This window comes from Oenanthe melanoleuca, chromosome Z (assembly GCF_029582105.1).
Source record: "Oenanthe melanoleuca isolate GR-GAL-2019-014 chromosome Z, OMel1.0, whole genome shotgun sequence".
Taxonomy (NCBI): Eukaryota; Metazoa; Chordata; class Aves; order Passeriformes; family Muscicapidae; genus Oenanthe; species Oenanthe melanoleuca.
This window is the reverse complement of record NC_079362.1, coordinates 19,016,571-19,043,031: the sequence shown is the minus strand read 5'-3', so window position 1 is coordinate 19,043,031 and position 26,461 is coordinate 19,016,571. Positions and strand designations below refer to the sequence as shown.

The 26,461-nt window shown below is 58.1% G+C and overlaps 2 protein-coding genes and 1 long non-coding RNA gene across 3 annotated transcripts in view; 1 reads left to right on the top strand and 2 right to left on the bottom strand.

Annotated features, from left to right (window-relative positions):
- LOC130265428 (histone-lysine N-methyltransferase EHMT2-like) overlaps positions 1-26,461 on the bottom strand; it is a 432,673-nt gene that overhangs the window by 139,194 nt on the left and 267,018 nt on the right.
- On the top strand, positions 10,394-14,757 carry LOC130265400 (Fc receptor-like protein 4). Its single transcript, XM_056514466.1, has 8 exons — positions 10,394-10,446; positions 11,085-11,105; positions 11,194-11,424; positions 11,682-11,936; positions 12,773-13,042; positions 13,133-13,447; positions 13,528-13,614; positions 14,414-14,757. Exons 1-8 carry the CDS (start codon positions 10,398-10,400, stop codon positions 14,464-14,466), a joined length of 1,281 nt encoding a protein of 426 aa, XP_056370441.1. The 5' UTR covers positions 10,394-10,397; the 3' UTR covers positions 14,467-14,757.
- On the bottom strand, positions 21,079-22,090 carry LOC130265401 (uncharacterized). Its single transcript, XR_008842607.1, has 3 exons — positions 21,988-22,090; positions 21,335-21,355; positions 21,079-21,246 (listed from the first exon to the last, which is right to left on the bottom strand). It is a non-coding gene; the product is annotated as an uncharacterized LOC130265401 (long non-coding RNA).

The window sequence follows — 26,461 nt, the reverse complement described above, 5'->3', positions numbered from 1 at the left end:
GGGACCACCCGAAAACGGCATCCCACCAATTGTGGCTCGCATCCTGCTTAACCCTTTGTAAGACTCTATTTATTTCTTGGACATCATGGTGAACAGTGACTAAAGTCTTTTGCCTGCTCTCTTTGATTTCTTCCAAAATTTTTGCTAAGTCTTGATGTTTTACCAGTTGCTTTACCAATATAAGGTTCATTACGATGGGCGTAGGTGACAGTTTGTGGTATGTCGTGTAGTTAGACCTTATCAGCTGGTGGGATGTAACTGGTGACGAATATGAAAAATCACATCCCATAATTTTAACGAAATTACAAATACAGAAATTAGAGTTATTCTTAACAGGCAGGGTTAGATTTTCATTGTCTATGTTTACAAAAACACAAGTGGTTCTTAAACATACACATCCTTGAACCAGTATATATAAGCATAGTCTTTTGATCAGCATCTGGATGAATTTCAAAGTGGCATACACCCTGCTCGGTGTCAAGGCATACGTCTTGAGCATCAATTGTATTGCTTTCACAGATAAACCCTTGTTGTTCTCGAGTAACACAAGATTCTACATTCACAGTCTGCCATTTCCCATTTACTGTCCGGGCCCACGCCCTATGCTCTGAGGGATACAACACCGTCCCCTCATGACTGAGTCCTAATGCAATGATGGCATGAATATCATAAACTGTGGCATTACGTATGGTAAGCACGAAGGTAGTGGCCATATTAGTAACAGGATCATAGGTGAAATTTACTAGAGTCCACCAGGATTGGAATTTTCTTTCAAAAGCATTTGCATTGTCCCAAACAACTTTTCAGACCTCAGTCAGAAAAGTGCCTTCACTCCCTTCTTTTATAGCCAAGGCAGCTGTGGATTGGATCCATAACTGCGCTTGTACACAACTGAAAGCTAAAGACACATTATCTTGAACTGTGCTAAGTGCGTCTATTATTAACTTATGGTCCTGGTCCTCAGCCTTTGCCCAGTTCGGTAACACCTTTGAAACCTGCCACTGACTATTTCCTAATGCCAATAAAGATGATTGTAGAGGTTGTCCCAGTTTTGTCAAATCATCTGTTGCAGTTGCTAGCTTATTTGCTAGTATTTCAGAGTCAATGCCATTCAATACTCCTAATCCTGTTCCCAACATTCCGTTAAATCTCTTCGCATTCTATCCCTAAAGTGTACTTGCTTCTGTAACCATGTTGTCCACCCTTCTAGGGATGGTTTTAGGAAGGAGGAACAGGTTGGTTGAATCTCTGAAATATTGGTTTGTATTAGCAATTCAACACGCTTGAGAGACCATTCTGGATTGAATAATAATTGCTGTTATCCTGTATTTCTCACTACATATGGTCCTACCTCATAAATCATAAGTTTAAGTTCGAGTGGCGTGCTCTGAGTCTGAATCTGAACAGGTTCAGTTATGGCATTTATTCTAAATTTAAATGAGAGCCCAAGACTTCTATGAGACCAAAGGCATACCACTTCAACAGTCCTATCTAATGTAAAATTATACCAACAATGTGGCTCACTGTGTTGGTTACAAATCTCATTATGTCCGTTTGCAGGGGGAGATGAGACACTAATTTGAGCTGGTTTCTCATGGGTAGTTCCATTAATCATTCGACATCCTATTCTGATGGTCTCTCCTACAGTCCCTTGAAGTGACCACAACCCTTGTTTTTGCCATTCTTGCTTTTCATATACCTGGTTTTCATGCATGACTACAGTTGACAAGTTCAAATTTTGTACCTTCCCCATATATCCGGTAGACTTAACAAAAGCCTGGGACCAAGGCCATTCAACATTGCTCTGGCTAAAGGTACTTTCCAATTCTTGGAATATAATTATATTTACAAACAAAACAATTAAATTTCTACGTCCTGAATCACCGAACACCCCTAACTGTAATATGCTCATTTTGTTCGTGTAAACTTGAGCTTTTTTTTTTGTTCGTTTAAACTTTGAGTCAGCAAGGAGCACCTGCTTTCCTCAACATCCCAGGGGAATTCAACATTCCCAGAGCTGCTGTGCCGGGGCTGAAGGAGGAAAAGGCAGTGAAAGGCTGAGGGTTTTCAGGAATTGTGGTGGAAAGGCACGAGAGGTGCTGCTGTGGGCCTGAGACCTGCCTGGGGTTCGGTGCTGCCTTCCTTGCGTTCCCATCAGGGAGAGCGGTCGCGGGTGTTGCGCAGGGTGTGTGCCTGGGCCGGGACACTGCTACGCTGCCACCGGGCACCAGGATCCAAGCTGCTGCCTTCGTCTTTTCTGCCCGGGCACTGCTGGTGCTGGTGCCGGGACCGATTGGTGCAAAGCGTGAGTTTGCCAAAGGAGCGATTTGGCCTCGTCCCTCCCGCCCGAGGCCGCCATGGCCCCTGAGGGGTTGGAGCTGGCACCGGGGCGCCCCCTGCTGGCCGGGAGTGCTCCCTGCAGCGCCCCCTGCTGGCCATAGCCAAAAATGCACCAAATATGAACAAAGCCATGAGTGCTTTGGCAATTTCTGTTCTTGTGTTGCTGTTTGTTCTGTTATTTTCTACAAATTTCCTAGTAATGAACTTTTATTTCTTTTCTTACTTTTTTGTCTGGAAGCTCCATAACTTTCACAGTAATAACAATTTGGAAGGACGTGTCCTGCTTCCATTCCAGGAAGGTTCCTGCTTTCTTTTTCAGATATTTCTCTTTTAATCCAAGGTTTCAAATCCTGCTTTCACGCGTTGATGGGGAGGACACTCCAAGAGAAAACAGGGTCAAACACTTGGCCACCTCATGCTCTGCATTTTAAGCTTTGGGTCCACCCAAGGCCCTCTGCCAAGGGGGACTTCTGATCACTCGGCCCCTCAGGACCTGGGATTGGCAGAAGAAAAGAGGAGGGAGATCCAGGACCCCTGAACATTCATGGGACCTCAGCAGATCCAACCACATACAACACACCCAAATCCCCCTTGGAACTCTGATTCCCACCACACCCCTGATTTCCCCCAGACACTCCAAGCATCCCTGAACCCCCAGAACTTCTACAGAACCACAGTACCCCCAACCCTGGCGTTGTCCCTGACCCTCTGAGATCCAGAACCCCAAGCTCGGCGGGGAGGGGCATCCCGAAAATAACCCAGGACCCCAAATAGATCCCCCAAATTCCCTGCACCTTTCCTTCTTGAATTCTCCAAATGCTGCAAGAGCTTCCAGGGCCACCCCAATATTTCTCAAAGGCCCCCAAGGATGCACCTGGAAACCAGCCAAGACCCTCCAAATTCCCCCACAACCCTCAGGAACCCCAGCTGAGGTCATTGCGTGCCCAGTTTCCTCCAGCCTAAGAGGCCTGTGTGCTGCCTGATCTCTGCCCCCACTCTGGGGTCTTCCCCTCCCTCCAGGACCCCCATGCTCACTCATTGTCACCCACCCTGCTGGAGCCACCAGGGACAGCCGCCAGTGATAACCAGGTGAAGGACCAGGAACAGGAGAGTCCTGCCAACATTCAGAGCCACTGCTGGGGACAGAGGGGGACACACAGAAGTCACACTGAACCCCGGGGGTCCTGAACACCCCGGTGACCCCTTGTGTCTCCACCTATGAGCCAGGGTGAGCCAGGGGTCACGTCCAGGGCCAGCTCTGGGCTGAGTGCCTGGAACACGCGGTGCCCGTCCTGCCCCAGCTGGTTGGGGGTCACCTGGGTGCACCTGGAGTGCAGGGGGACCAGGGATGATGGTGGCATTGGCTATGGGCACTGCTGGGACACATACAGGGCTCTGGCCATGGGACACAAGAAAAATTTCTGGGGGACAAGGATGTACCCAGGTGGGGTCCCATGGTTGCGGTGGGGGCTCCCCGTGCCCATCCCCGCACTCACTGCACACTGTGACGCCGAGCCAGGCGCTGCTCTTCCGCACGGCCCCCCCCTCGGAGCGCACCTCGCAGCTGTAATTCCCCGAGTGGGAGACTCCTACGGCGGGCACCAGGAGCTGCGGGGACCCCTGCGGGCCCCCCACCAACTGCCCGTCCCGGTAGAAGCTGTACAGGAGGGGGGCTGGGGGCCGCAGGGGGCTGGGGGTGCTGAGGCAGCTGAGATTGAGGGGGGACCCTCCAGCACTGGCACAATGAAGAGCTCTGGGAAGGAGATGGAGGAGGGGGATTTCTGACCCCTGGGGAGTCCCTGGGGAGGGGCTGTGGGGGTGTTGGGGTGGCGGCTGTGGGGTGCTTACCATACACTGTCACTTGCTCCAGCACCGAATGCAACTGCAGAGTGATTCTCACCCAGCCGTAGCAGCGGCAGTGGCCGCCATGGTGCCGCTGCATATGGGGCAGGGACAGCTCGGTCCCATTGTGGAGACTCCCCAGTCTCTTCCCGTTGCAGTAGAAGGACACCCATCTGACTGACTTGTCCTGCCAGCCCCAGCAGCGCAGTGTCACCGTGTCCCCCTCCAGGAGCACCCGCACCGGCACCTGCAGCACCAGAGAGTCTGGGGGACAGAAGGGACTTCTCACAGCTGATGTCACTGGGACACCCCATTGGGTCACACCAGGGGTCCCCAATTCCAGCACGGGGTACCCATACACTGGGATGCTCTGGGATGTCCCCAGAGCAGGGGACAGGCTCTGGTCATAGCACGGGGTGACCCATGGACCTGAGCCCACCCTCAGCCCCTGGCATCCCCACGGATGGCAGGGTGGGGACACCCAAACCCCCCTCATCATTTAACACCGTAACGGGGGGGCTGAACCCACTGCCAGGACGGTCACAAGTGTAGGTGCCGCTCTCGGTGACAGTGAAGCTGTAGCATCCCTCCTTCCACCAGAGCTGCCCATCCTTATACCAAGTGGTGCCACCGGTGGTCCCCGAGCCCTGACAGGTCAGTGTCACCCGGTCCCACAGCACCGCCGGCATCTGGGGGGGCTCCACCAGGAGCTGGGTGCTCTGGGCACATGTGGGTGACAGGGGACACCAGCCTGCCAGGGCCACCACGGGGCTGGGGACAGCAGGGCAGGGACATGGCATCCCCCGAGGGCTCACCAGCGAGGCCAAGGGTCTGGGCTGGAAGGGAGAAGGGACAGGGCTGGGTGGGGGTGGCCCTGCAGGGACAGCAGCACCTGGGGGACCTGGTGTGGTGTCTGTCCCCAAACTGTCCCCACAGGAACACTGGTGTAGCACGGAAGTTCTGAGGACAGGGACACCTCGGTCACCCTGAGCTGAGGCAGGACATGGGGACACTGTGGACACCCCATGCGTGCATAGGTCACCTCCCCCAGCCCTACAGCACCTGTCCCCACGGTCACATTCCCATGGCTCTGTGCCCATGATCCCATTCCCATGGCACCGGTCCCCATGGCCCGTCTGCATGGCCCTTGTCCCTGTCCCTGCATCCCTGTCTCCCTGTCCCTATCCCTACAGCTGCCCCAGCCCCAAGGCTCTTTTGGCCACATCCTTGTCCCCACATCTCTATTCTCATGTTCCCATCCCCACATCCCCCTGTTCCCCTGTTCCTGTCCCCCTGTTCCTGTCCCCACGGCTACCCCACGACTCTGGTCACACTGGGCTCCATGCCCATGCCCTGGCTCTGCTGGCCTATGGGGACCTCATGAGACCCCACAGTCCCCCTGTGCCCCCTCCCCACCGCGCTCTGCCTCACCAGGGCCCATCCCCGTATTGTCAGGCCCGTGCCCGGGGCACTCACCCCACAGGAGCAGCGCCACCTTCCCGGCCATCCCGGTGTCCCCAGCCATGGGCACTGGCTGTCACTCGCTGCTGTGGCCACCTGTACCCTGGCTGGCGGCTCTTCGGATGAAGGGACAGGAAGCCAGCTCAGCTCTCATCCTCATGTGTAGGTGGCTCTTGGTGGGGGCAGGGTGGCCAAGGCTGGGTGGCACAAGGTGAGACATGGCCTACCCAGGACTGGAGGGCTCAGAGGGTGTGGGGAGCCAGGCATGAGTGTCCAGGGGAATGGGATTTCCCAGGGGACGTGGGAGAATGGGAGTCTTGAAAAGGGAGAGTCACCTGGGATGGAGGTGCAATGGGAATTGGGGTCCTCAGGGCTGGAGAGATTCAGAGATGGCAGTCCCAGGGACTTGGGGTTATGGGTGGGGGTCCCAGGGATGAAGGTCCTGGGGGAAGGAGGGCGCCCAGGGGGAGTGGAGTGTCCTGTGGGAATGAAGGTTTTGAGGGAAGTGGGATTGTAGGGGCTGGAACTTGGGAGAGAGTGTTCCTTGGAAATGAGGGTCCTGGGCCGTGGGGATCCTGGGGAATGGCAGTCCTGGGTGGAGGTCCCAGGGAAGAGGGGATATAAGGAAAGGGGGCTCAATGGCTGTATTCCCAGGGGAATGGGGGTGCCAGGAATGGGCAGTGGCTGGTCAGGTCCATGGGTCACAGCTCCTTCCCTGGATGCCTCAGATTTTGGGGTGATACAGAACACAGAGCTGCCCTCCTGTGGTGCTAATTTCCTGGGAAGGAATCACATGGGAGCTCTGGACATCTCTGCCTTTGTGCCCTCCCCTGTCCTTGCCTTTTTTCTTTCTTTATTTCTCTGTTTTCCTTATTTTCCTCAATTGTGTGCCATGCCCCCTAATCCCTTGTTTTTGGCTTAAAAATCCTGGGAAACAACTGGGCAGGGAATGGGTTGGGGGACCCCAGTGAGGGAGAAAAGGGGGTGAGGGGGTCTGCAGGGAACTTTTGGGAGGCTGTGGGGGATGGGGGTGTCTGGCTGTGCCCCCCTCCAACACTTCCACCTTTTCTCTCCCCTGCAGCAGGAGGAAGAGGCCGTTTGTGCTGAGAGTCACATGGGGTGGTTTCTGTTCTGGGGGGCACATCCAGGGGGTCCTGCCTGAGGGGATCCTGTTCTGGAGGTGACACGTTCGGGGCAGATTTGTGCCAGTGCTGACACATCCCAGCGGGGGAGATCCTGTCCTGGGTCATGGCGGTTCTGGGCAGAGTCCCTGGACACATTCCCTGAGCAAGTCCCTGTCCAGGGTAGGGCACATCCTGGAGACCCCTGTCCCGGGCAGGGGGGCCCTGCCAACCCCCTCTGTCCTCAGTGGACACTGTGACCACTGTGACCTCTGGGGTGCCCCAACTCGGGGTGTGACCTGCCCACTCTACACCCCCTCATTGGCTGCCCCTGCCCACCTGGGAGCCCTCAATCCCCATTTGGGAACCCTCACAGGTGCAGTACCTCGGCCCCATTGCACAGCCCACCAAGATCATTCTGTTGGAGAGAAACCCCAATGGGGGTGAAGGGAGGGAATAGAAATGGGATGGCGTCAGTCACGCAGGACACAGACACCCCAAAAACACCCAAAGCCCACCCCCACACGCAAAACCCCTGCAGGGCCTCAGTGCTGGCAACCAGGAGATGGATGAGACCCTCCCCATGAAGCACTTGTGAAGCTCTTGGGGGGGCTTCCCCCTCCCTCTCCTGCTCCCCAAAATCCCCCCACTGGGTTTCTGTCCTGAGGGGTGGAGACACTTTGGGTTTATTGGGTTTGGGGAGAAATCCTGTTCCAGACTTCTCCATTCTGGCTCGTCCCCTGCAGGATCTGAGCCGGCAAGAGGAGCTGGGGAATAGAGCCCCAGGCAGGAAGTTTGGTGTATAAATCCTTCAATGGGAGTCTTGTTTTTCTCCCAGCTCCCTGCTCCTGTCCCTGCGGGACAGCTGCTGTCTCTGGTTCCGTCCACACTCCCCACTCCTGTCCCTGGGGAACTGCCTCTGGCTCTGCTCCCGTCCCCGTTCCTGATCCCGCACTCACTCCCGTCCCTGCCGCTGGACCCAGCCCGGCTCCTGCTCCTGTCTCTGCTCCCGTCCTTGGTCCTGACCCGTCCCTGCTCTCGCTGTCGTCCCCGACACCATTCCCGCTCCTGCGGAGGGAGGGGGGATGCTGCCCGTGCCTTCAGCCCCACACTGGGATCCCAGGCAGGGCAAGTGGTTTCACAGGGATAAAATAATTCTTGGGGCATCGCCCACAGTGGTTAAAGTTGTATGTTTTTATAAGTGTTCCCGGTTGTCTGTAATGTTAATTGTTAATGTTAAGTTCTTGGCCTCACCCTGTTTTCGGCCACAATTGTCTTAGCCCATATCCCTTTCCCCTCTCATCGGGTTAATGCCCTCGCTGCTTCCCTAAAATGGTGCCTGTGACAGAGGAGGAGTGACGTCAGTGGAGTACATGCAAATGACAGACACAGAGAATGCTGGGACAGGTTTCAGAGATCAAACCCATAAAATAACGAGCACAAATAAAATCTAGGACTGAAAACAGCATTCCACAGCTGGGAAAAATGAATGAGAAGATAAGGTCACCAATCAGAGCTGCCCTATCTTGTTGCCATGACCTGAATAGCACCATACCATCAAGACCTCCCCTTACTGATAGAGAAGCTTCCAAGAAAGCCCTGAAGGATGAAAGATCCAGCTCTGGCTGTGAAGACAGAGCTGTATTCTGCTTCCTTCATGTTTTTATTTGGAAGTAGCAGTGATGTGCGCAGCTGTTCATGTTTCCCATCCCGAGCTGAGGTCTAATAAAGGCCATATAAAAAGGGAGGTCTCCTGGCCCGTTCATTTCAGGAAGGAGCTCCCAAACTCCTGCTCCTTGAAGCCAGTGGCCGTCCAAGTATGGGGCCCAGCCATAGCCCAGCCCCAGTGCACAGGGATGGGCATTGGCCAGCCCTGCTCTGGCCAGCCCCAGGTGGCAGCCAGGACCTGAGGCTCCCCCCACCCCCTTGGCTTTGATTCTCGCAGCTTTTGAGCTGCTGCAAAGGTGAGAATTCTTTTTGTGGGGGAAAAAGTCCTGGCTGTGGTTTGCTCAGCCCGGCAAGAAGCACAAAACCCAGTGTGAGCCCAAGCAGTAGCTCTGTGAGGACCTTTGATGGTTTTCAGAGCAGGGCTGGCTAGAAACCCCCTCTGCAGGGGCAGCTGTGAGGGAACCAGTCCAGAAATGCAGCAATTGATCATTTGGTGCCTGTCCCCAAGGCACTGAGAGAGCCCCAGGAATGCTGCAATTCCCACAAGGATCTGCCCAACAACGTGACCTGGACCCTCCTCCTTGAACAAAACCTGCAGCCCTCTGGAACCTCCCAGAAAGAATGTTTGGGTTCTGGATGTGGACACCAGCAGAGAGGGAAAAGTGTGGGAATATGGAGCAGGGGCTCCACATGAGGCTCTGGAGCACAGGGGTGTCACAGCAGGAGCAGGGAGTGCCCAGACAGGGGAATTCAGGGCAGGGTGCAGTGGATTTACCAGGAAATCAGAGCCTGAGGGATACACGGGCATTTCCACAGATTGGTGTGGAACCAAATGTACCTGGGATTTCCCATCATCAGGGCAAGGTCGTAACAGGCATCACCTTAAATCTGGGCACTCCAGAGGTGCCAGGGCCCCACTGGGGACAGGAGGAATGCTCAGGGCACCCCAGGACAGAGGTGCCCAGGATGTGCCACCTCTGGGACAGGAATTCCCAAGGACATGGCACCCCCAGAACAAGGAGCCCCCTGGAACAAGACCCCAGGATAAACCCAGATGCCAACAGCCCAGAGGAGCCCTTTTCCCTCAGGGCAGGACCCCTCTGGATGTGTCCCCAGGACAGAAACCACATCCTGGCCTCAGCATAAACGGTCTCTTCCTTCTGCTACAGGAAAGAGAAAACAAAAATCTTGGTGGAGCACGGACAGAGAGCCCCCCCCAAACACTGCCTGCACCCCTCAGACCTGCTTTCCACCTCCTGGGATCCCTCAGGTGTTCCCTGGGATGTGTGAGCCAGGAAATGAGGGAAGGGGAAAAAGTCCAGGGGTGTGTGGGGCAGAGAGACAGAACCTCCCAGGACAAGCCTGGGGTGTCCCCCTGGCCATGAGCACCCTGTGGGGGCTGTGCTGGGCTCTGAATCAGCCCAAAATGTGAGACACCCCATGAAGGAGCAGTGACCCCTGTGCCACCCAGCCACTGCCCATCCCTGCGACCCCCTGGGAACCAAACCATGGTAACCCCATTCTCATGGGAACCCAACCATGACACCCCCATTTCCTTGGTCTCTCCTCCCTGGGGAACCCCACCCCAGCTCTCCCATTGCCTGGCACCACCATTGCCTTGATCCCATCCCATGGGCAGCTTCTTCCCCCAGAACACCCATTCCTGAGGGTCCCTTTTTCCCCCTGCGCCCCCAAATCTGGGACCCACATGGCCTGGGTACCCAACCGTGGCTCTCTACAACACCTCAGCCTCCAAATTCCGGACACATCCTGTCCTCACCATGGCCCACCATCAGCCCGATGGCCCACAAGGTCCCCACCCTGCCCCCATCCTGTCCACACCCTGCCCCCACCAAGAGCCACCTACACATGAGGATGAGAGCTGAGCTGGCTTCCTGTCCCTTCATCCGAAGAGCCGCCAGCCAGGGTACAGGTGGCCACAGCAGCGAGTGACAGCCAGTGCCCATGGCCGGGGACACCGGGATGGCCGGGAAGGTGCCACTGCTCCTGTGGGGTGAGTGCCCCGGGCACGGGCCTGACAACACAGGGATGGGCCCTGGTGGGGCAGAGAGCGGTGGGGAGGGGGCACAGGGGGACTGTGGGGTCTCATGAGGTCCCCAAGGCCAGCAGAGCCAGGGCATGGACATGGAGCCCAGTGTGACCAGAATTGTGGGGTGCCTGAGGGGACAGGAACAGGGGGACAGGAACAGGGGAACAGGGGGATGTGGGGATGGGAACATGAGAATAGAGATGTGGGGACAGGGATGTGGCCAAAGGAGCCTTGGAGCTGGGGCAGCTGTGGGGACAGGGACAGGGATTCAGGGACAGAGAAAAGGGCCACGTCCCATGCAGATGGGGCATGGGGACAGATGCCATGGGAATGGGATCACGGGCACAGGGCTATGGGGATGTGGCCATGGGGACAGGTGCTGTAGGGCTGGGGGAGGTGACCTGTGCACACATGGGGTGTCCACAGTGTCCCCATGTCCTGCCTCAGCCCAGGGTGACCGAGGTGTCCCTATCCTCAGAACTTCCGTGCTACACCAGTGTTCCTGTGGGGACAGTTTGGGGACAGACACCACACCAGGTCCCCCAGGTGCTGCTGTCCCTGCAGGGCCACCCCCACCCAGCCCTGTCCCTTCTCCCTTCCAGCTCAGACCCTCGGCCTCGCTGGTCAGTCCTCGGGGGATGCCACGTCCCTGCCCTGCTGTCCCCAGCCCCGTGGTGGCCCTGGCAGGCTGGTGTCCCCTGTCACCCACAGGGGCCCAGAGCACCCAGCTCCTGGTGGAGCCCCCCTGGACACCAGCAGTGCTGTGGGACCGGGTGACACTGACCTGCCAGGGCTCAGGGACCACCGGTGACACCACCTGGTACAAGGACAGGCGGCTCTGGTGGCAGGAGGGACCTGACAGCTTCACTGTCGCCAAGAGTGGAACCTACACGTGTCATAGACCCAGCAGTGGGCTCAGCCCCACCGTGAAGGTGTTAAATGGTGAGGGGGGATCTGAAATGCTCAGGGGGGCTCCCTAATAGGTGTGGGTGAGCTCCACTCCCAGGATACATGCACATCCCTTGTGTGCCTAGTGCCTGTCCCCTGCTCACATGGACAGCTGTGCCATGGGACTGCTCCTGGTGTCCCTGGGACCCTCCCGCCCAGTGGACACTCCACCCAGAAGTCCCGGTGCCTTGGGCACCCACTCTGGACCTGTCTCGGGCTTTTCAGTGTGACGGAACCCTCCTGTCCCACAGAGCCACTGGTGCTGCAGATGCCAGCACGGGCGCTGCTGGAGGGGGACACGGTGATACTGCGCTGCCGAGCCTGGCCAGACAACCCTGTCACCAGGGTGCGATTTTACAAGGATGAGAAGGAGCTCGGTGGGTCCCTCAGGGGCACCGAGCTGTCCCTGTCCCCCCTGCAGCTGCACAACAGCGGCCGCTACAGCTGCGGGGGCTTGGTGGGAACAGGAGCAAAATTGTCAGCGCCAGTGACAGTGACAGTGCACGGTGAGCACTCCCACGGCTGAACCCCAAGATCCTGACACCCCCAAAGCCACTTCTCACAGGACTCAGAGTTTCAGTCCCCACCCCCATCTCCTTCCCAGAGCTCAAGCCTGTCTTGGTGCTGAAAGGTTCCCCCGAGCTCCCCGAGGGGTCCCCCCTCAATCTCAGCTGCCTCAGCACCCCCAGCCCCCTGCGGCCCCCAGCCCCCCTCCTGTACAGCTTCTACCGGGACGGGCAGTTGGTGGGGGGCCCGCAGGGGTCCCCGCAGCTCCTGGTGCCCGCCGTGGGAGTCTCCCACTCGGGGAATTACAGCTGCGAGGTGCGCTCCGAGGGGGGGGCCGTGCGGAAGAGCAGCGCCCGGCTCGGCGTCACGGTGCGCAGTGAGTGCGGGGATGGGCACGGGGAGCCCCCACAGCCCTCCCAGGTCTCCCATCCCTGCTCAACCCTCTGTGTGCTGCCCTGCCTTCCCAGCTCTCTCCCTGGTTCCTCCCATCACCCTCGCTGCTTCCTGCATCCCCACCAGGTCCCCACAGTTCTCCCTGGATGCACCTCTCCCTCTCTGATGTCCCTCCATTGTCCATGGCCCCGCCATCCCTGTCTGGGTCTGCAGAATCTTCCCTGTGGTTCCCTTCAACCCTCTCCTTGTTTCCCCTCTCTGCATGTCCCATCCTTCCCTGGGGTCCCTTCCATCCCTTTCCAAGCCTCCTCCCCACTGCGCCCCTTTCTACCTCACTGACATTCCCCACCCCTCTCTTATCCTCGCCCTCCCTGAGTCCCTCACTGCTCCCTGGTGCCCCCCACTCCTCCCATGTCCCCAACCCTCCTGTGTCCCCCCGCAGGGGTCCCACCCTCGGGGGTGTCCCTGTCGGTGCAGCCCCCCGGGGGACAGGCGGCACAGGGGGACCGCCTGGTGCTGAGCTGCACGGCGGCCATGGGGTCAGGTCCCCTGTCCTTCTCCTGGCACCGGGGCAGCTCGGGGATACCGCTAAGCACAGGACCTCACCTGGAGCTGCAGCACGTTGGGGACAATGACAGCGGCCACTACCAGAGCCGGGTCAGCAATGGGGACAGCGTGGCCGAGAGTGTCTCCCTGAATGTCACTGTCTTGGGTGAGAGGGACCCCCAGAGTGAAGGTGACCCCACCCACAGCATTCCTATCCCCCCCTCACCAGGTGCTGGCCCTGTCTGTGTCCCCGCAGTGCCCGTGGCCAATTCCACCATCACCCCTGGTCCCCTGGCACTCCAGGTGCGCCCAGGTGACCCCGTGACCCTGCGCTGCTCGGTGCAGGTGCGCTCAGCCCCTGTCACCTTCACCTGGCTGCACAACGGGCACGAGGTGGCCCAGGGTCCCCTCCTGGAGCTTGGGGACATCGATGTGGGACATTCGGGCACCTACCAGTGCGTGGCCACCAACCAGCTGGGACAGGACGGGCACCGTGTGTTCCGGGCACTCAGCCCAGAGCTGGCCCTGGAGGTGACACCACAGGGAGCCCCTGGACACCACTGGATCACAGGTGGGGTCACACATGGTCATCGGGGAGTTCAAGATCCCCAGGTTTCAGGGTGACCCTGCTGTGTCTCCCTCTGTCCCCAGCAGTGGCTGTGAATGTCGGCAGGACCCTCCTGTACCTGCTCCTGCTCCTGGCTGTCATCGGGGGCTGTCACTGGTGGCACCACCGGGGTGGGTGACAATGGGGGGGCATGGGGGTCCTGGAGGGAGAGGAAGCCCCTAAACTGGGGACAGAGATCGAGCAGCACCCAGGGCCTCTGGGCTGGGGAAAACTGAGCCCACAGTGACCTTGGCTGGGGGTCCTGGGGGTTGTGGGGGAATTTGGGGGGTCTTGTTTGGGTTGCAGGGCATCCCTGGGTGGGCTTTGAGGAACATTGGGGTGGCACTGGGAGCTCTGGGAGGGTTTGGGGTGCTCTTGGAGGCCATGTTCAGGGATATTTTTGGGATCCTGGGGTAGTTTGGGGGGTACCCCTCCTTGCCAGGCTTGGAGTTCTGTAATTAAGAGAGTTTGGACACCGGAGGCATTGGGGGCACTGTGGTGGTGCAGAAGTTCTGGGGCGTTCAGGGGGAATCATGGGTGTGGTGGGAATCGGGACTCCAGTGGGGATTTGGGCATCCCACGGGGGCTTGGAGCCACCAAGATTCCAAGAAGGTTCAGGGTTCCTGGGGTCCCCACTGTCACCCCCTCCCTTCTCCATGCAGCCACCATGGAGCCCCAGGACAAGTGAGTAGGGGGCTCCAGCAGGAAGTCCTCTTTTCCCCCTCCCCAAACAACACCCAGACTCCCCCCTGATCCACACAGGACTCCCCAGGAGGAGCGGGCAGTGCTGGACCCTCACATTGTGGGCACTGAGCGGGCAGGGGGTGAATATGGGGGGCACAGGGACACTTCACCCATGGGTGTCACCTCCACCCAGGCACTCCCACCAGGTGTCTCTCACAGGGTTTCTCTCCCTGCCACATGCCCCAGGTGACCCACGCGGAGCTGCCAGGGCCCCATGGGTGACAGCGGGACCCCAGTGACATCTACAATGACATGCTGTGACACTGGGGGCTCTGGAGGTCCCTGCCCGAGGGCACCCCCCTGTGTCCCCCCGGCCATCCCAGATCCAGTGGGTGCCCATCCTGCCCAGGAGGTGGCCACAAATGGGAGGTCACATGTGGAGCTTCCCAGAGCTCCCTGTTCCAGTGCTCCGAGTACTCTCAGTACTGCCAGGGGCTCCTAATTCCCTCCCCTAATGTCACGAGACACGGAATTCTCATGTCTCTTATTGGACACAAAATTCAGATTTTGGATTAAACCAGAAGAAATTGTTTCTGTTTCTTCAACTCTGCCTGCACAGCTCAGGACAGAGGAGCATCCCAGTCAGGTTGTTGAGCAGATCCTTGTGGGATTTGCAGCAGTTCTGGGGCTCTCTCAGTCCCTTGGGGACAGGCACCAAATGATCAATTGCTGCATTTCTGGACTGGTTCCCTCACAGCTGCCCCTGCAGAGGGGGTTTCCAGCCAGCCCTGCTCTGAAAACCATCAAAGGTCCTCACAGAGCCACTGCTTGGGCTCACACTGGGTTTTGTGCTTCTTGCAGGGCTGAGCAAACCACAGCCAGGCCTTTTCCCCCATAGAAAGAATTCTCATCTTTGCAGCCGCTCAAAAGCTGCGAGAATCAAAGCCAAGGGGGCGGGGGGAGCCTCAGGTCCTGGCTGCCACCTGGGGCTGGCCAGAGCAGGGCTGGCCAATGCCCATCCCTGTGCACTGGCCAAGGTGAGAAACTCCACAAAACCTTCCTGGCAGACAAAAAACTTTCTTGAGGGCAGAACTGGAGGCACCTGAGCCCAAAAGTATGCCCAGTGTTGCCACAGTAGCCCAAAAGCCACGGCAGAGGCAGCAGAGGCAGCAGAGCCGTGTGTGTTTGTACATAGGGACAGTTTAGCAGCACAGCTGAACTTCAGGAACCCTGGCCCTGATTGCAAGAGCTCAGTAAGTTCTGCAGCACCCAGAGCAGAACAGGGGCATTGGCCCAACCAGCTCCAATTTCACCCCATTTTGCCCTCCCAAGGCACTGCACCCAGCCCATGCTGTCCCTGTGCTCCAGCTGCAGCTGTAGAGCCTTTGAGGCTCTAACTCTGCTCCTGCTTCTCCTCCTCTCCCCCTTCCCTCTTCCTCCTCTGCCTCCTGCAGCTGCTGTGTCGGGACCAGCAGTGGCCCAGGAAGAGCAGCAGCTCCAAACGTGCTGTGGAGCCCGTGAGGAGCCCTGGCAATGTCAGCAAGGAGCACCTGCTTTCCTCAACATCCCAGGGGAATTCAACATTCCCAGAGCTGCTGTGCCGGGGCTGAAGGAGGAAAAGGCAGTGAAAGGCTGAGGGTTTTCAGGAATTGTGGTGGAAAGGCACGAGAGGTGCTGCTGTGGGCCTGAGACCTGCCTGGGGTTCGGTGCTGCCTTCCTTGCGTTCCCATCAGGGAGAGCGGTCGCGGGTGTTGCGCAGGGTGTGTGCCTGGGCCGGGACACTGCTACGCTGCCACCGGGCACCAGGATCCAAGCTGCTGCCTTCATCTCTTCTGCCCGGGCGCTGCCGGTGCTGGTGCCGGGACCGATTGGTGCAAAGCGAGAGTTTGCCAAAGGAGCGATTTGGCCTCATCCCTCCCGCCCGAGGCCGCCATGGCCCCTGAGGGGTTGGAGCTGGCACCGGGGCGCCCCCTGCTGGCCAGGAGTGCTCCCTGCAGCGCCCCCTGCTGGCCGGGAGTGCTCCCTGCAGCGCCCCCTGCTGGCCATAGCCAAAAATGCACCAAATATGAACAAAGCCATGAGTGGATTGGAAATTTCTGTTCTTGTGTTGCTGATTGCTCTATTTTATTCTATAAATTTCCTAGTAATGAGCTGTTATTCCTTTTCTTGCATTTTGGCCTGGAAGACCCATAATTTTCACAGTTACAACAATTAGAGGGATGGATCCTCTTTCCACTCCACGAAGATTCCTGCTTTCCTTGGCAGACAATTCTGTTTTAAAACATAAAAGTTTCCATCATCTGGGTTCCAGCATGGATGGGGCAGACACTCCAAGAGAAGGCAGGGTCACACACAGCCAACTCATGCTCTGCTTTTGCAGCCCTTGGGCCACCAAGGGCCTGCTCCAAAGGAGGGACTTCTGCTTCCTTGGCCACTCAGGAGTTGGGTTTTGCAGAGCGTCCCAATGTCCGCAGTGTGCCATGGCTGACAGACTGACTGACACACAGGGCCCTGAGTCACCAAAAGCAAGGCCTGGACCAGCCCTGCCACACACAGGTGATCCAAAATGTCTGCAGACATCAAATTGTTCCTGTCCCTGATACCCCACCCTGTGCCATGGCCTGATCCCCACTGCCGTGGAAAAGGGGGAGGCTGCAGAACCTCCCCAGGGCCTTTGTGACATCATCGTGTGGGGAACACAGCACAGGAGGGGTTTGAGGCAAGGGAGAAGGGAATACAGAGCACTGGTTTGTAGTGGCAAACCCAAATTGGAGAATCCCATTTTTTAAAGCCTGACAGAGCTGAAGAAAGAAACACCATCTCTGCCAGTTGAACCAAAATACTGCATTTTGGTGCCAATAAGAGGGCAATGAGTCCTGTGTTACCTGGGCACTGGGAGGAGTGATGAGGAGCAGTGAGTGTACTGGGAGTGCTGAGAAGGGCATTGCAGAGGCACTGGGAGTATAGGGGTACTTGGAGAGGGAATGGGAACCACCTGGATCTACTGGGAGCAATGGAAAGACACTGGGAGGGAAAAGAGGGAGCCCTTGGGGGTATTGTGAGCACAGTGGGGAGGGAATGAGGAAGTGTCTGAGGGTTCTGGCATCATTTGGAGCAGGGAATGGGGAGCCACTGACGGCAGTGGAAGACGAGTGGGGAAGGCCTTGGAGGTTGAGGGGGCATGGGGAGCTCTGGGTGCCCTGTGCATCCTCACATGTGACCCCCCCAATGTGCCCATCTACCCATGACTATGGAGCACCCACAGGAGCAGTTGGGGGACACACAAGTGTAGCTGCCCATGAGTGGGATCCTCAGTGCCCCCAGAGCCCCCAGAACCGCCCAGTGCCCCCAGTGCCCCCCAGTGCCCTGAGTGTCGCAGCTCATTCCCGTAGATGTCCCCACATTCCCGCGGTCGCCCATGGGCTGCTGGCAGCTCTGTGTAGGTCACCTGGGGATCCTGGAGTGTGGTGACACAGGGGGACGCTGTGAGGGACACTGGCTGTGGCATCTGGGCTGGGGGACACTCATGGGTGACCTGTCCCTCTGTGTGTGTCCCAGTCTAGATTCACCCCCAATCTCCTTGGTGATCATGATGTGGGTGTACAGCACCTCCCCCTCCTCTGGAGGGGCCTGAGGGAATAAAGGGGATGTGTGGGATGGAATGGGAGGTCTTGGGGCTTGGGGCCAAAGGCGAGAGTGTGGTTTGACTCCCCCACTCACCTTTCTGGCTGATTCTTGGCAGCTGCAAAGGAAAGCGGGGAGGAGTGACTCTGGGGTCCCCAGGGCTCTGTCCCTCCTCACAAAATCCTCAAACACGACTGCAATCCCAGGACCCCTGAGCTTCCCTTGTGTCCCCTAGAACCCCTGAACCACTTCAGTTCTCTGGACTCCCTGAGCCCTTAGAACGTCAAGGCTGGCAGGGAAGGGGAACCTCAATATTTCATCCGGATAACTGAAAGAACTGCTAAATCCCTGCAAGGCCCTCCAACACCACCCAAATCCTTCAGGACCCTGACCAATGGTCCTGAGCACTCAGCACTGGCCAAATCAGGTGCTGTGGTCGCCATCCCAGCACGCCCACATTTCAGAGGCCCCCCAGCTCCCCGGGGCCCCCATTGTCCTCATTGTCACCCACCCATGTTGTTCCACTGGTGCAAGCTCACAGCTACAGTAATGAGCACGAGAAAGAAGAGGAAGGATCCGCCAAGGCGTTCAGCCACTGCTGGGGGCAGAAGGGACACACCAGGGTCACCTGTCACTGCAGGGCTCCTGCAATCCCAATGACTCTGCGTGACCCCACCTGTGCTCCAGTGGTGTCCAGTGATTCCCTGAGGTGTCACCTCCAGGGCCAGCTCTGGGCTGAGTGCCCGGAACACACGGTGCCCGTCCTGTCCCAGCTGGTTGGTGGCCACGCACTGGTAGGTGCCCGAATGTCCCACATCGATGTCCCCAAGCTCCAGGAGGGGACCCTGGGCTACCTCGTGCCCGCTGTGCAGCCAGGTGAAGGTGACAGGGGCTGAGCCCACCTGCACCGAGCAGCGCAGGGTCACGGGGTCACCTGGGCGCACCTGGAGTGCCGGGGGACCGGGGGTGATGGTGGCATTGGCCACGGGCACTGCGGGGACACAGACAGGGCTGAGGCAGGGGGGAGGGGCTGGCACCCAGTGTGGGGGCACGAGGAAGTCTTCATGGTGGTACCTGGAGACAGAGAATCTCCTTCACCCAGGACAGTGACCCCGTGGTGCTGGGGGTCATTGTGTGGTGTGGGACGAGGGCATGTGATTGATGAGTGGTTGGGGATGAGGGTGGGATGAGGGTGAGGTAAGGGAGGGATGAGGGATGCTGTGTCCAAGGGTGGGGATGGCCGTCACCTGGTGGGGGGCGTGGAATGGCGTGGGTGGGATGTGATGGGTGCCATGAGGCACATCAACGGGGGCATCACCCCAATGCCAAGGGTCTCAGTGTCCTGGGAAAGTCAGGCTGAGTAGGGTGACTTTGACCTGATGTGCAGTAGGGGATGTGAGAGCTGGGATAGGGATGCATGCCTTGGATCTCCTGGGTGCGGATACCTGGAGCCAGACGGTCCCAGTTCACCTGGTCTGTGACACCCAGTGGTGGGGGCTGTGAGCTGGGCTGGGCTGGGGATGGTGTGAGGGGGCGAGGTGGAATGGGAATGTGTGGAATTGGGAATGCTGTGAGTGGGATCACCCTCAGCCCAATGGTCCCGCTCACCCAGGGCAGTGATGTTCCATATGGGGCTCTCGGCCATTCTGTCACCATCACTGGCCCAACACTGGTATGGCCTCTGTCATTGTCCCCAAGATGCCGCAGCTCCAGTCGGGGGCTGGTGCACAGTGGCTCAACTGAGTCTCCCTGGTGCCAGGAAAAGGACAGGGGACCTGCACCCATGGCCACTGTGCAGCTCAGCACCAGGTGACCCCCCAGTGCCACCTGTTCCCTGGGGGGCTGCACTGACAGGGACATCCCCGAGGGCGGGACCCCTGCGGGGGGACAATGAGGGCTTGGGGACATCAGGGAGCTGGGAGGGAATCAGGCAGGGGGAGGATCAGAGGGGGGTGGGGGGATCTCGGTGATGAAGAAAGGGGACGAGGCCAGAGGGTAGGATTGGAAAGGGGTGGAAGGAACACCAGAGAAGGATGGGAGCTCCAGTGAGGGGACACATGGAGAAGCTTGAAGGAAACATTCTGTTGGCCCAGAAAGGGATGGTGGGACCTGTGGACAATGAAGGGACCACAGCGAGGGATACACACCCCATGGAAGGCAAAGGGGGGGACCCAGGGAGAGAGCTGGGAAGGCAGGGCAGCACAGAGAGGGTTGAGCAGGGATGGGATACCTGGGAGGGCTGTGGGGGCTCCCCGTGCCCATCCCCGCACTCACTGCACACTGTGACGCCGAGCCGGGCGCTGCTCTTCCGCACGGCCCCCCCCTCGGAGCGCACCTCGCAGCTGTAATTCCCCGAGTGGGAGACTCCCACGGCGGGCACCAGGAGCTGCGGGGACCCCTGCGGGCCCCCCACCAACTGCCCGTCCCGGTAGAAGCTGTACAGGAGGGGGGCTGGGGGCCGCAGGGGGCTGGGGGTGCTGAGGCAGCTGAGATTGAGGGGGAACCCCTCGGGGAGCTCGGGGGGACCCTCCAGCACCAGCACAGGCTTGAGTTCTGGGAAGGAGATTGGAATGGGGACCGACACTCTGAGTCCTGTGAGAAGTGGTTTTGGAGGTGTCAGGATATTGGGATTCGAGCCCTGGGGGTGTATACTGAGCACTGTCACTGTCATCGGTGCTGACAGTGACATTTCTGAATCCACAAAGGCCGCACACCTGTAGCGGCCGCTGTTGTGCAGCTGCCGGGGGGACAGGGACAGCTCGGTGCCCCTGAGGATATCCCCCAGATCCTTCTCGTCCCGGTAAAATTGCACCCCGGAGACAGGATTGTTCGTCCTGCCCCGGCAGCGCAGTGTCACCGTGTCCCCCTCCAGCAGCGCCGTGCTGGCACCTGCAGCACCAGTGGCTCTATGGGACAGGAGGGTCCCATCATACTGAGGAGCCCCAGACAGGTCCAAAGCGGGTGCCCACAGCTCTGGGGACATCTGGGTGGAGTGTCCACTGGGCGAGAGGGTCCCAGGGACACCAGGAACAGCCCCTTGACTCTTCTGTGTCCACGAGGCTCTCACAGCACTGGAATGCACTGGGTCAGACTGGGATGCACTTGGATGTCAATGAGTGCAGGGGACAGGCTCTGGCGACAGGAGGTGTGTTAGGCCACCCACGAACTGGAGCCCACCCAGACCCATCAGGGAGCCCCCCTGAGCATTTCAGATCCCCCCTCACCATTTAACACCTTCACGGTGGGGCTGAGCCCACTGCTGGGTCTATGACACGTGTAGGTTCCACTCTTGGTGACATTGAAGCTGTCAGGTCCCTCCTGCCACCAGCGCCGCCTGTCCTTGTACCAGGTGGTGTCACCGGTGGTCCCTGAGCCCTAGCAGGTCAGTGTCACCCGGTCCCACAGCACTGCTGGTGTCCAGGGGGGCTCCACCAGGAGCTGGGTGCTCTGGGCCCCTGTGGGTGACAGGGGACACCAGCCTGCCAGGGCCACCACGGGGCTGGGGACAGCAGGGCAGGGACGTGGCATCCCCCAAGGACTGACCAGCGAGGCCGAGGGTCTGGGCTGGAAGGGAGAAGGGACAGGGCTGGGTAGGGGTGGCCCTGCAGGGACAGCAGCACCTGGGGGACCTGGTGTGGTGTCTGTCCCCAAACTGTCCCCACAGGAACACTGGTGTAGCACGGAAGTTCTGAGGATAGGGACACCTCGGTCACCCTGGGCTGAGGCAGGACATGGGGACACTGTGGACACCCCATGTGTGCACAGGTCACCTCCCCCAGCCCTACAACACCTGTCCCCATGGCCACATCCCCATAGCCCTGTGCCCGTGATCCCATTCCCATGGCATCTGTCCCCATGCCCCATCTGCATGGGACGTGGCCCTTTTCTCTGTCCCTGAATCCCTGTCCCCACAGCTGCCCCAGCTCCAAGGCTCCTTTGGCCACATCCCTGTCCCCACATCTCTATTCTCATGTTCCCATCCCCACATCCCCCTGTTCCCCTGTTCCTGTCCCCCTGTTCCTGTCCCCACGGCCACCCCACAATTCTGGTCACACTGGGCTCCATGCCCATGCCCTGGCTCTGCTGGCCTTGGGGACCTCATGAGACCCCACAGCCCCCCTGTGCCCCCTCCCCACCACTCTCTGCCTCACCAGGGCCCATCCCTGTGTTGTCAGTCCCGTGCCCGGGGCACTCACCCCACAGGAGCAGCGCCACCTTCCCGGCCATCCCGGTGTCCCCGGCCATGGGCACTGGCTGTCACTCGCTGCTGTGGCCACCTGTCCCCTGGCTGGCGGCTCTTCGGATGAAGGGACAGGAAGCGAGGTCAGGTCTTGTCCCCATGTGTTGGTGGCCCTTGGTGGGAGCAGGGTGTGGATAGCATGATGAGCGGGTGGGGACCTTGTGGGACATGGGGGTGATGGAGGGACATGCTGGGGACAGGATTTTTCTGGAATTTGGAGGCTCTGGTGGTGCAGGAATTTAGGGTTGGTTGGACACCAAAGATGGGTATCCAGGGGGCTGTAGTTCCAGGGATGGGGGTCCCATGGGAATGGGGTTCCCAAGTGTTGGGTGGATTCAGACTTAGGGATGAGGGTCTCAGAACAACGTGTCCTCACGGGGTTTGTGACGATGGAATTGATCCCAGGGATGGGGGTCTCAGAGAGAAGGTACACAAGGAATGAGGGTTCCATTGTTGGGTTCCCAGGGGAATGGGGGTGCCAGGTTTTGGATGTGGCTGGGTGTGCCCGTGGGTTACAGCTTCTTCACAGGGTGCCTCAGATTTTGGGGTGACCCAGGGCTCAATACTCGGGTGCTCGTTTCCTGGGCAGGCATCACGTGGGGATCCTGAGTAGCTCTGCTTCTGTGCCCACCTCTGCCCTTGACTTTTTCCTCTATTTCTCTGTTTTTCTTATTTTCTTCACTTTTGTGCCATGCCCCCTCACCCCTAGTACCTGTCTCAGAATGCCTGAGGAGGACCTGGGCAGGGAACGGGTTAGGTGGAGCCCAGGGAGGGAGAAAAGGGGCTGAAGGGTCTGCAGGGAGAGCTGGTGAGACTGTGGGGAATAGGGGTGTCCACTGTGCCCCCCAACACTTTCACTTTCTCTCCCCTGCAGCAGAAGGAAAAGGCCATTTGTGCTGGGAGTCACACAGAAGCAGGTTCTGCCAGGGGGTCCTGACTGAGGGAATCCTGTCCCAGGGAGACACATCCTTCCCAAGAGGGTCCAGTACTGGGGGATGGTGAATCAGGGGATTCCAGACTTCTCCATTTCACTCATCCTCCTCAGGATCTGAGCAGAAAAGAGCAGCTGGGGAATGGAGCTCCAGGCAGGAAGGAGCTCCCAAACTCCTTCTCCTTCAAGCCAGTGGCCATCCAAGTGTGGGGCCCAGCCATGGCCAAGGCCCACTGCACAGGGATGGGCACTGGCCAGCCCTGCTCTGGCCAGCCCCAGGTGGCAGCCAGGACCTGAGGCTCCCCCCACCCCCTTGGCTTTGATTCTCGCAGCTTTTGAGCTGCTGCAAAGGTGAGAATTCTTTCTGTGGGGGAAAAAGTCCTGGCTGTGGTTTGCTCAGCCCTGCAAGAAGCACAAAACCCAGTGTGAGCCCAAGCAGTAGCTCTGTGAGGACCTTTGATGGTTTTCAGGGCAGGGCTGGCTGGAAACCCCCATTGCAGGGACAGCTGTGAGGGAACCAGTCCAGAAATGCAGCAATTGATCATTTGGTGCCTGTCCCCAAGGCACTGAGAGAGCCCCAGAACTGCTGCAATTCCCACACGGATCTGCTCAACAGCCTGACCTGGACCCTCCTCCTTGAACAAAACCTGCAGCCCTCTGAAACCTCCCAGAAAGAATGGCTCCACATGAGGCTCTGAAGCACAGGGGTGTCACAGCAGGAGCAGGGAGTGCCCAGACAGGGGAATTCAGGGCAGGGTGCAGTGGATTTACCAGGGAATCAGAGCCTGAGGGATACACGGGCATTTCCACAGATTGGTGTGGAACCAAATGTACCTGGGATTTCCCATCATCAGGGCAAGGTCGTAACAGGCATCACCTTAAGTTTGGGCACCCCAGAGGTGCCAGGGCCCCACTGGGGACAGGAGGAATGCTCAGGGCCCCCCAGGACAGTGGTGCCCAGGATGTGCCACCTCTGGGACAGGAATCCCCAAGGACACGGCACCCCTAGAATGAGGAGCCCCCTGGAACAAGACCCCAGGATAAACCCAGATGCCAACAGCCCAGAGGAGCCCTTTTCCCTCAGGGCAGGACCCCTCTGGTTGTGCCCCCAGGACAGAATCCACATCCTGGCCTCAGCATAAACGGTCTCTTCCCTCTGCTGCAGGAAAGAGAAAGCAAAAATCTTGAGGGAGCACGGCCAGAGAGCCCCATCCCCCACAGCCCCCCAACCACTGCCTGCACCCCTCAGACCCGTTTTCCCCCTCCTGGGATCCCTCAGCCATGACCTGCTCAGGTGTTCCCTGGGATGTGTGAGCCAGGAAATGAGGGGAGGGGAAAAAGTCCAGGGGTGTGTGGGGCAGAGAGACAGAACCTCCCAGGACAAGCCTGGGGTGTCCCCCTGGCCATGTGCACCCTGTGGAGGCTGTGCTGGGCTCTGAGTCAGCCCAAAATGTGAGACACCCCATGAAGGAGCTGTGATCTCTGTGCCACCCAGCCACTGCCCATCCCTGCGACCCCCTGGGAACCAAACCACGGTAACCCCATTCTCATGGGACCCCAACCATGACACCCCCATTCCCTGGTCTCTCCTCCCTGGGGACCCCCGCCCCAGCTCTCCCATTGCTTGGCACCACCATTGCCTTGATCCCATCACATGGGCAGCTTCTTCCCCCAGAACCCCCATTCCTGAGGGTCCCTTTTTCCCCCTGCGCCCCCCAAACCTGGGACCCACATGGCCTGGATACCCAACCGTGGCTCTCTACAACACCTCAGCCTCCAAATTCCAGACACATCCTGTCCTCACCATGTCCCACCATCACCCCCATGGCCCACAAGGTCCCCACCCTGCCCCCTCCAAGAGCCACCTACACATGAGGATGAGAGCTGAGCTGGCTTCCTGTCCCTCATCCGAAGAAGCGCCAGCTAGGGGACAGGTGGCCACAGCAGCGAGTGACAGCCAGTGCCCATGGCCGGGGACACCGGGATGGCCGGGAAGGTGGCGCTGCTCCTGTGGGGTGAGTGCCCCGGTGTAAGAGTCCATCTAAGAGCCTCTCGTTTGTTCTGCCCAACGACCCTCGCCTGAGGCCTAAAGAACTGCAGTTTAAAGGCGCTGGCCAGGGAAGAGAAGAATGCCAAGTGACTGTTCTCAGTTGGTGCCCACCCCAACCAAGGGCCGATCTGCTCCCTCAGGTGTGAAAACAATGGACTGGTCACGGTGTGCTGCTCCTACGCAGGCTACTTGCTGCAGGACTGATCACAAGGACTGTTGGTGTGCCTGGAGCTTGTGATGGTGCGCTGCTCCTACGCAGGCTGTGGGCCTGGAGCTTGCCATGATGCACTGCTCCCACGCAGGCCACTTGTGCACCGTCCTGTTTCCACCTGCTTCTTTGAGCAACGATCTCCACATACAATAGTCCATAAATCTTCCCCCCTTTTGGCCAGTCGCCCGACGCCTTGGAAAAGACTATAATAGACACGCTCAAACTAAAGACCCCCGAGATCTCCCCGGACGGCAACGGACATCTATTGGCTGGCTCCACGAGGATCGTCTGCCCGTCTTGGTAGCTATAATCCCAACCCCTTTTCTTATTCTCTCTCTCTGTCTCTCTGTCTCTCTGTCTCTCTCTCTCTCTCTCTGTCCCTCTATCGCATTTTGTTGGCACTAAATAAAAGTGCATCTTTTGCAAAAGTAAACTGGTTTTGTCCCCTGCTGTGTCTTTTGCGCTTTGAGATCCCTAAAAGAACCTATCAGGACTCTGCATGAGGTGTGGACCTTGACACCCTCTGAATGTAGAACAGGGGCCCAGATGGTAGACAAGAAATGGCAGACTGTAAATGTAGAATCTTGTGTCACCGGAGAACAACAAGAATTCCCCTGTGAAAGCAATACCATTGATGCCCAGGACATATGCCTAGATACTGAATAAGGTGTATGTCACTTTGAGATCCATCCAGACATCATTCAAAAGACTGTGCTCGTATATAATGGCCAAGGTTGTTGTTGTGAGTTTAAGAACTGCCTGTGCTTCAGTAAGAGTAGACAATGAAAACAAATACTTACCTGTTAAAAACCACTCCAATTTTTCTATTTGTAATTTTGTTAATATTGTTGGGTGTGATTTTACATATACGGTGCCGGTTGTATCCCACCAGGTGGTAAAGGCCAACTATACTACGTGCCACCATCTGTCACCCACACCTGTTGGCATGAACCTTACACTGGCAGAACAGCTAATGAAACATCCAAATCTAGATGAAATCTTAAGAGAAAGCAAGGAGAATAGAGATAAGATTTTAATAACCATCCATCATGATGCAAAAGAAATCAGCCAAGTTTTGCAAAGAATGAAACAAGAGGTAAGCCATCACTGGTGGGATGCACTCTTTGGATGGCCATCAAAGGCAACTGGTAGACTTAATGCCCTAGCTCCCCCAGTTATTGTTTTGCTTATTTTAGTCAGCGTAAGTTTGGTTTTACCTATTGTTGTACTCGCCTGGA

Excerpts from the sequence above, each read along its gene's own strand:
- LOC130265400 (XM_056514466.1), top strand. The coding sequence starts at position 10,398 with ATGGCCGGGGACACCGGGATGGCCGGGAAGGTGCCACTGCTCCTGTGG. Across the intron at positions 10,447-11,084 it reads GGTGCCACTGCTCCTGTGGG|CTCAGACCCTCGGCCTCGCT; the intron begins GTGAGTGCCCCG and ends TCTCCCTTCCAG. Across the intron at positions 11,106-11,193 it reads TCAGACCCTCGGCCTCGCTG|GGGCCCAGAGCACCCAGCTC; the intron begins GTCAGTCCTCGG and ends TGTCACCCACAG.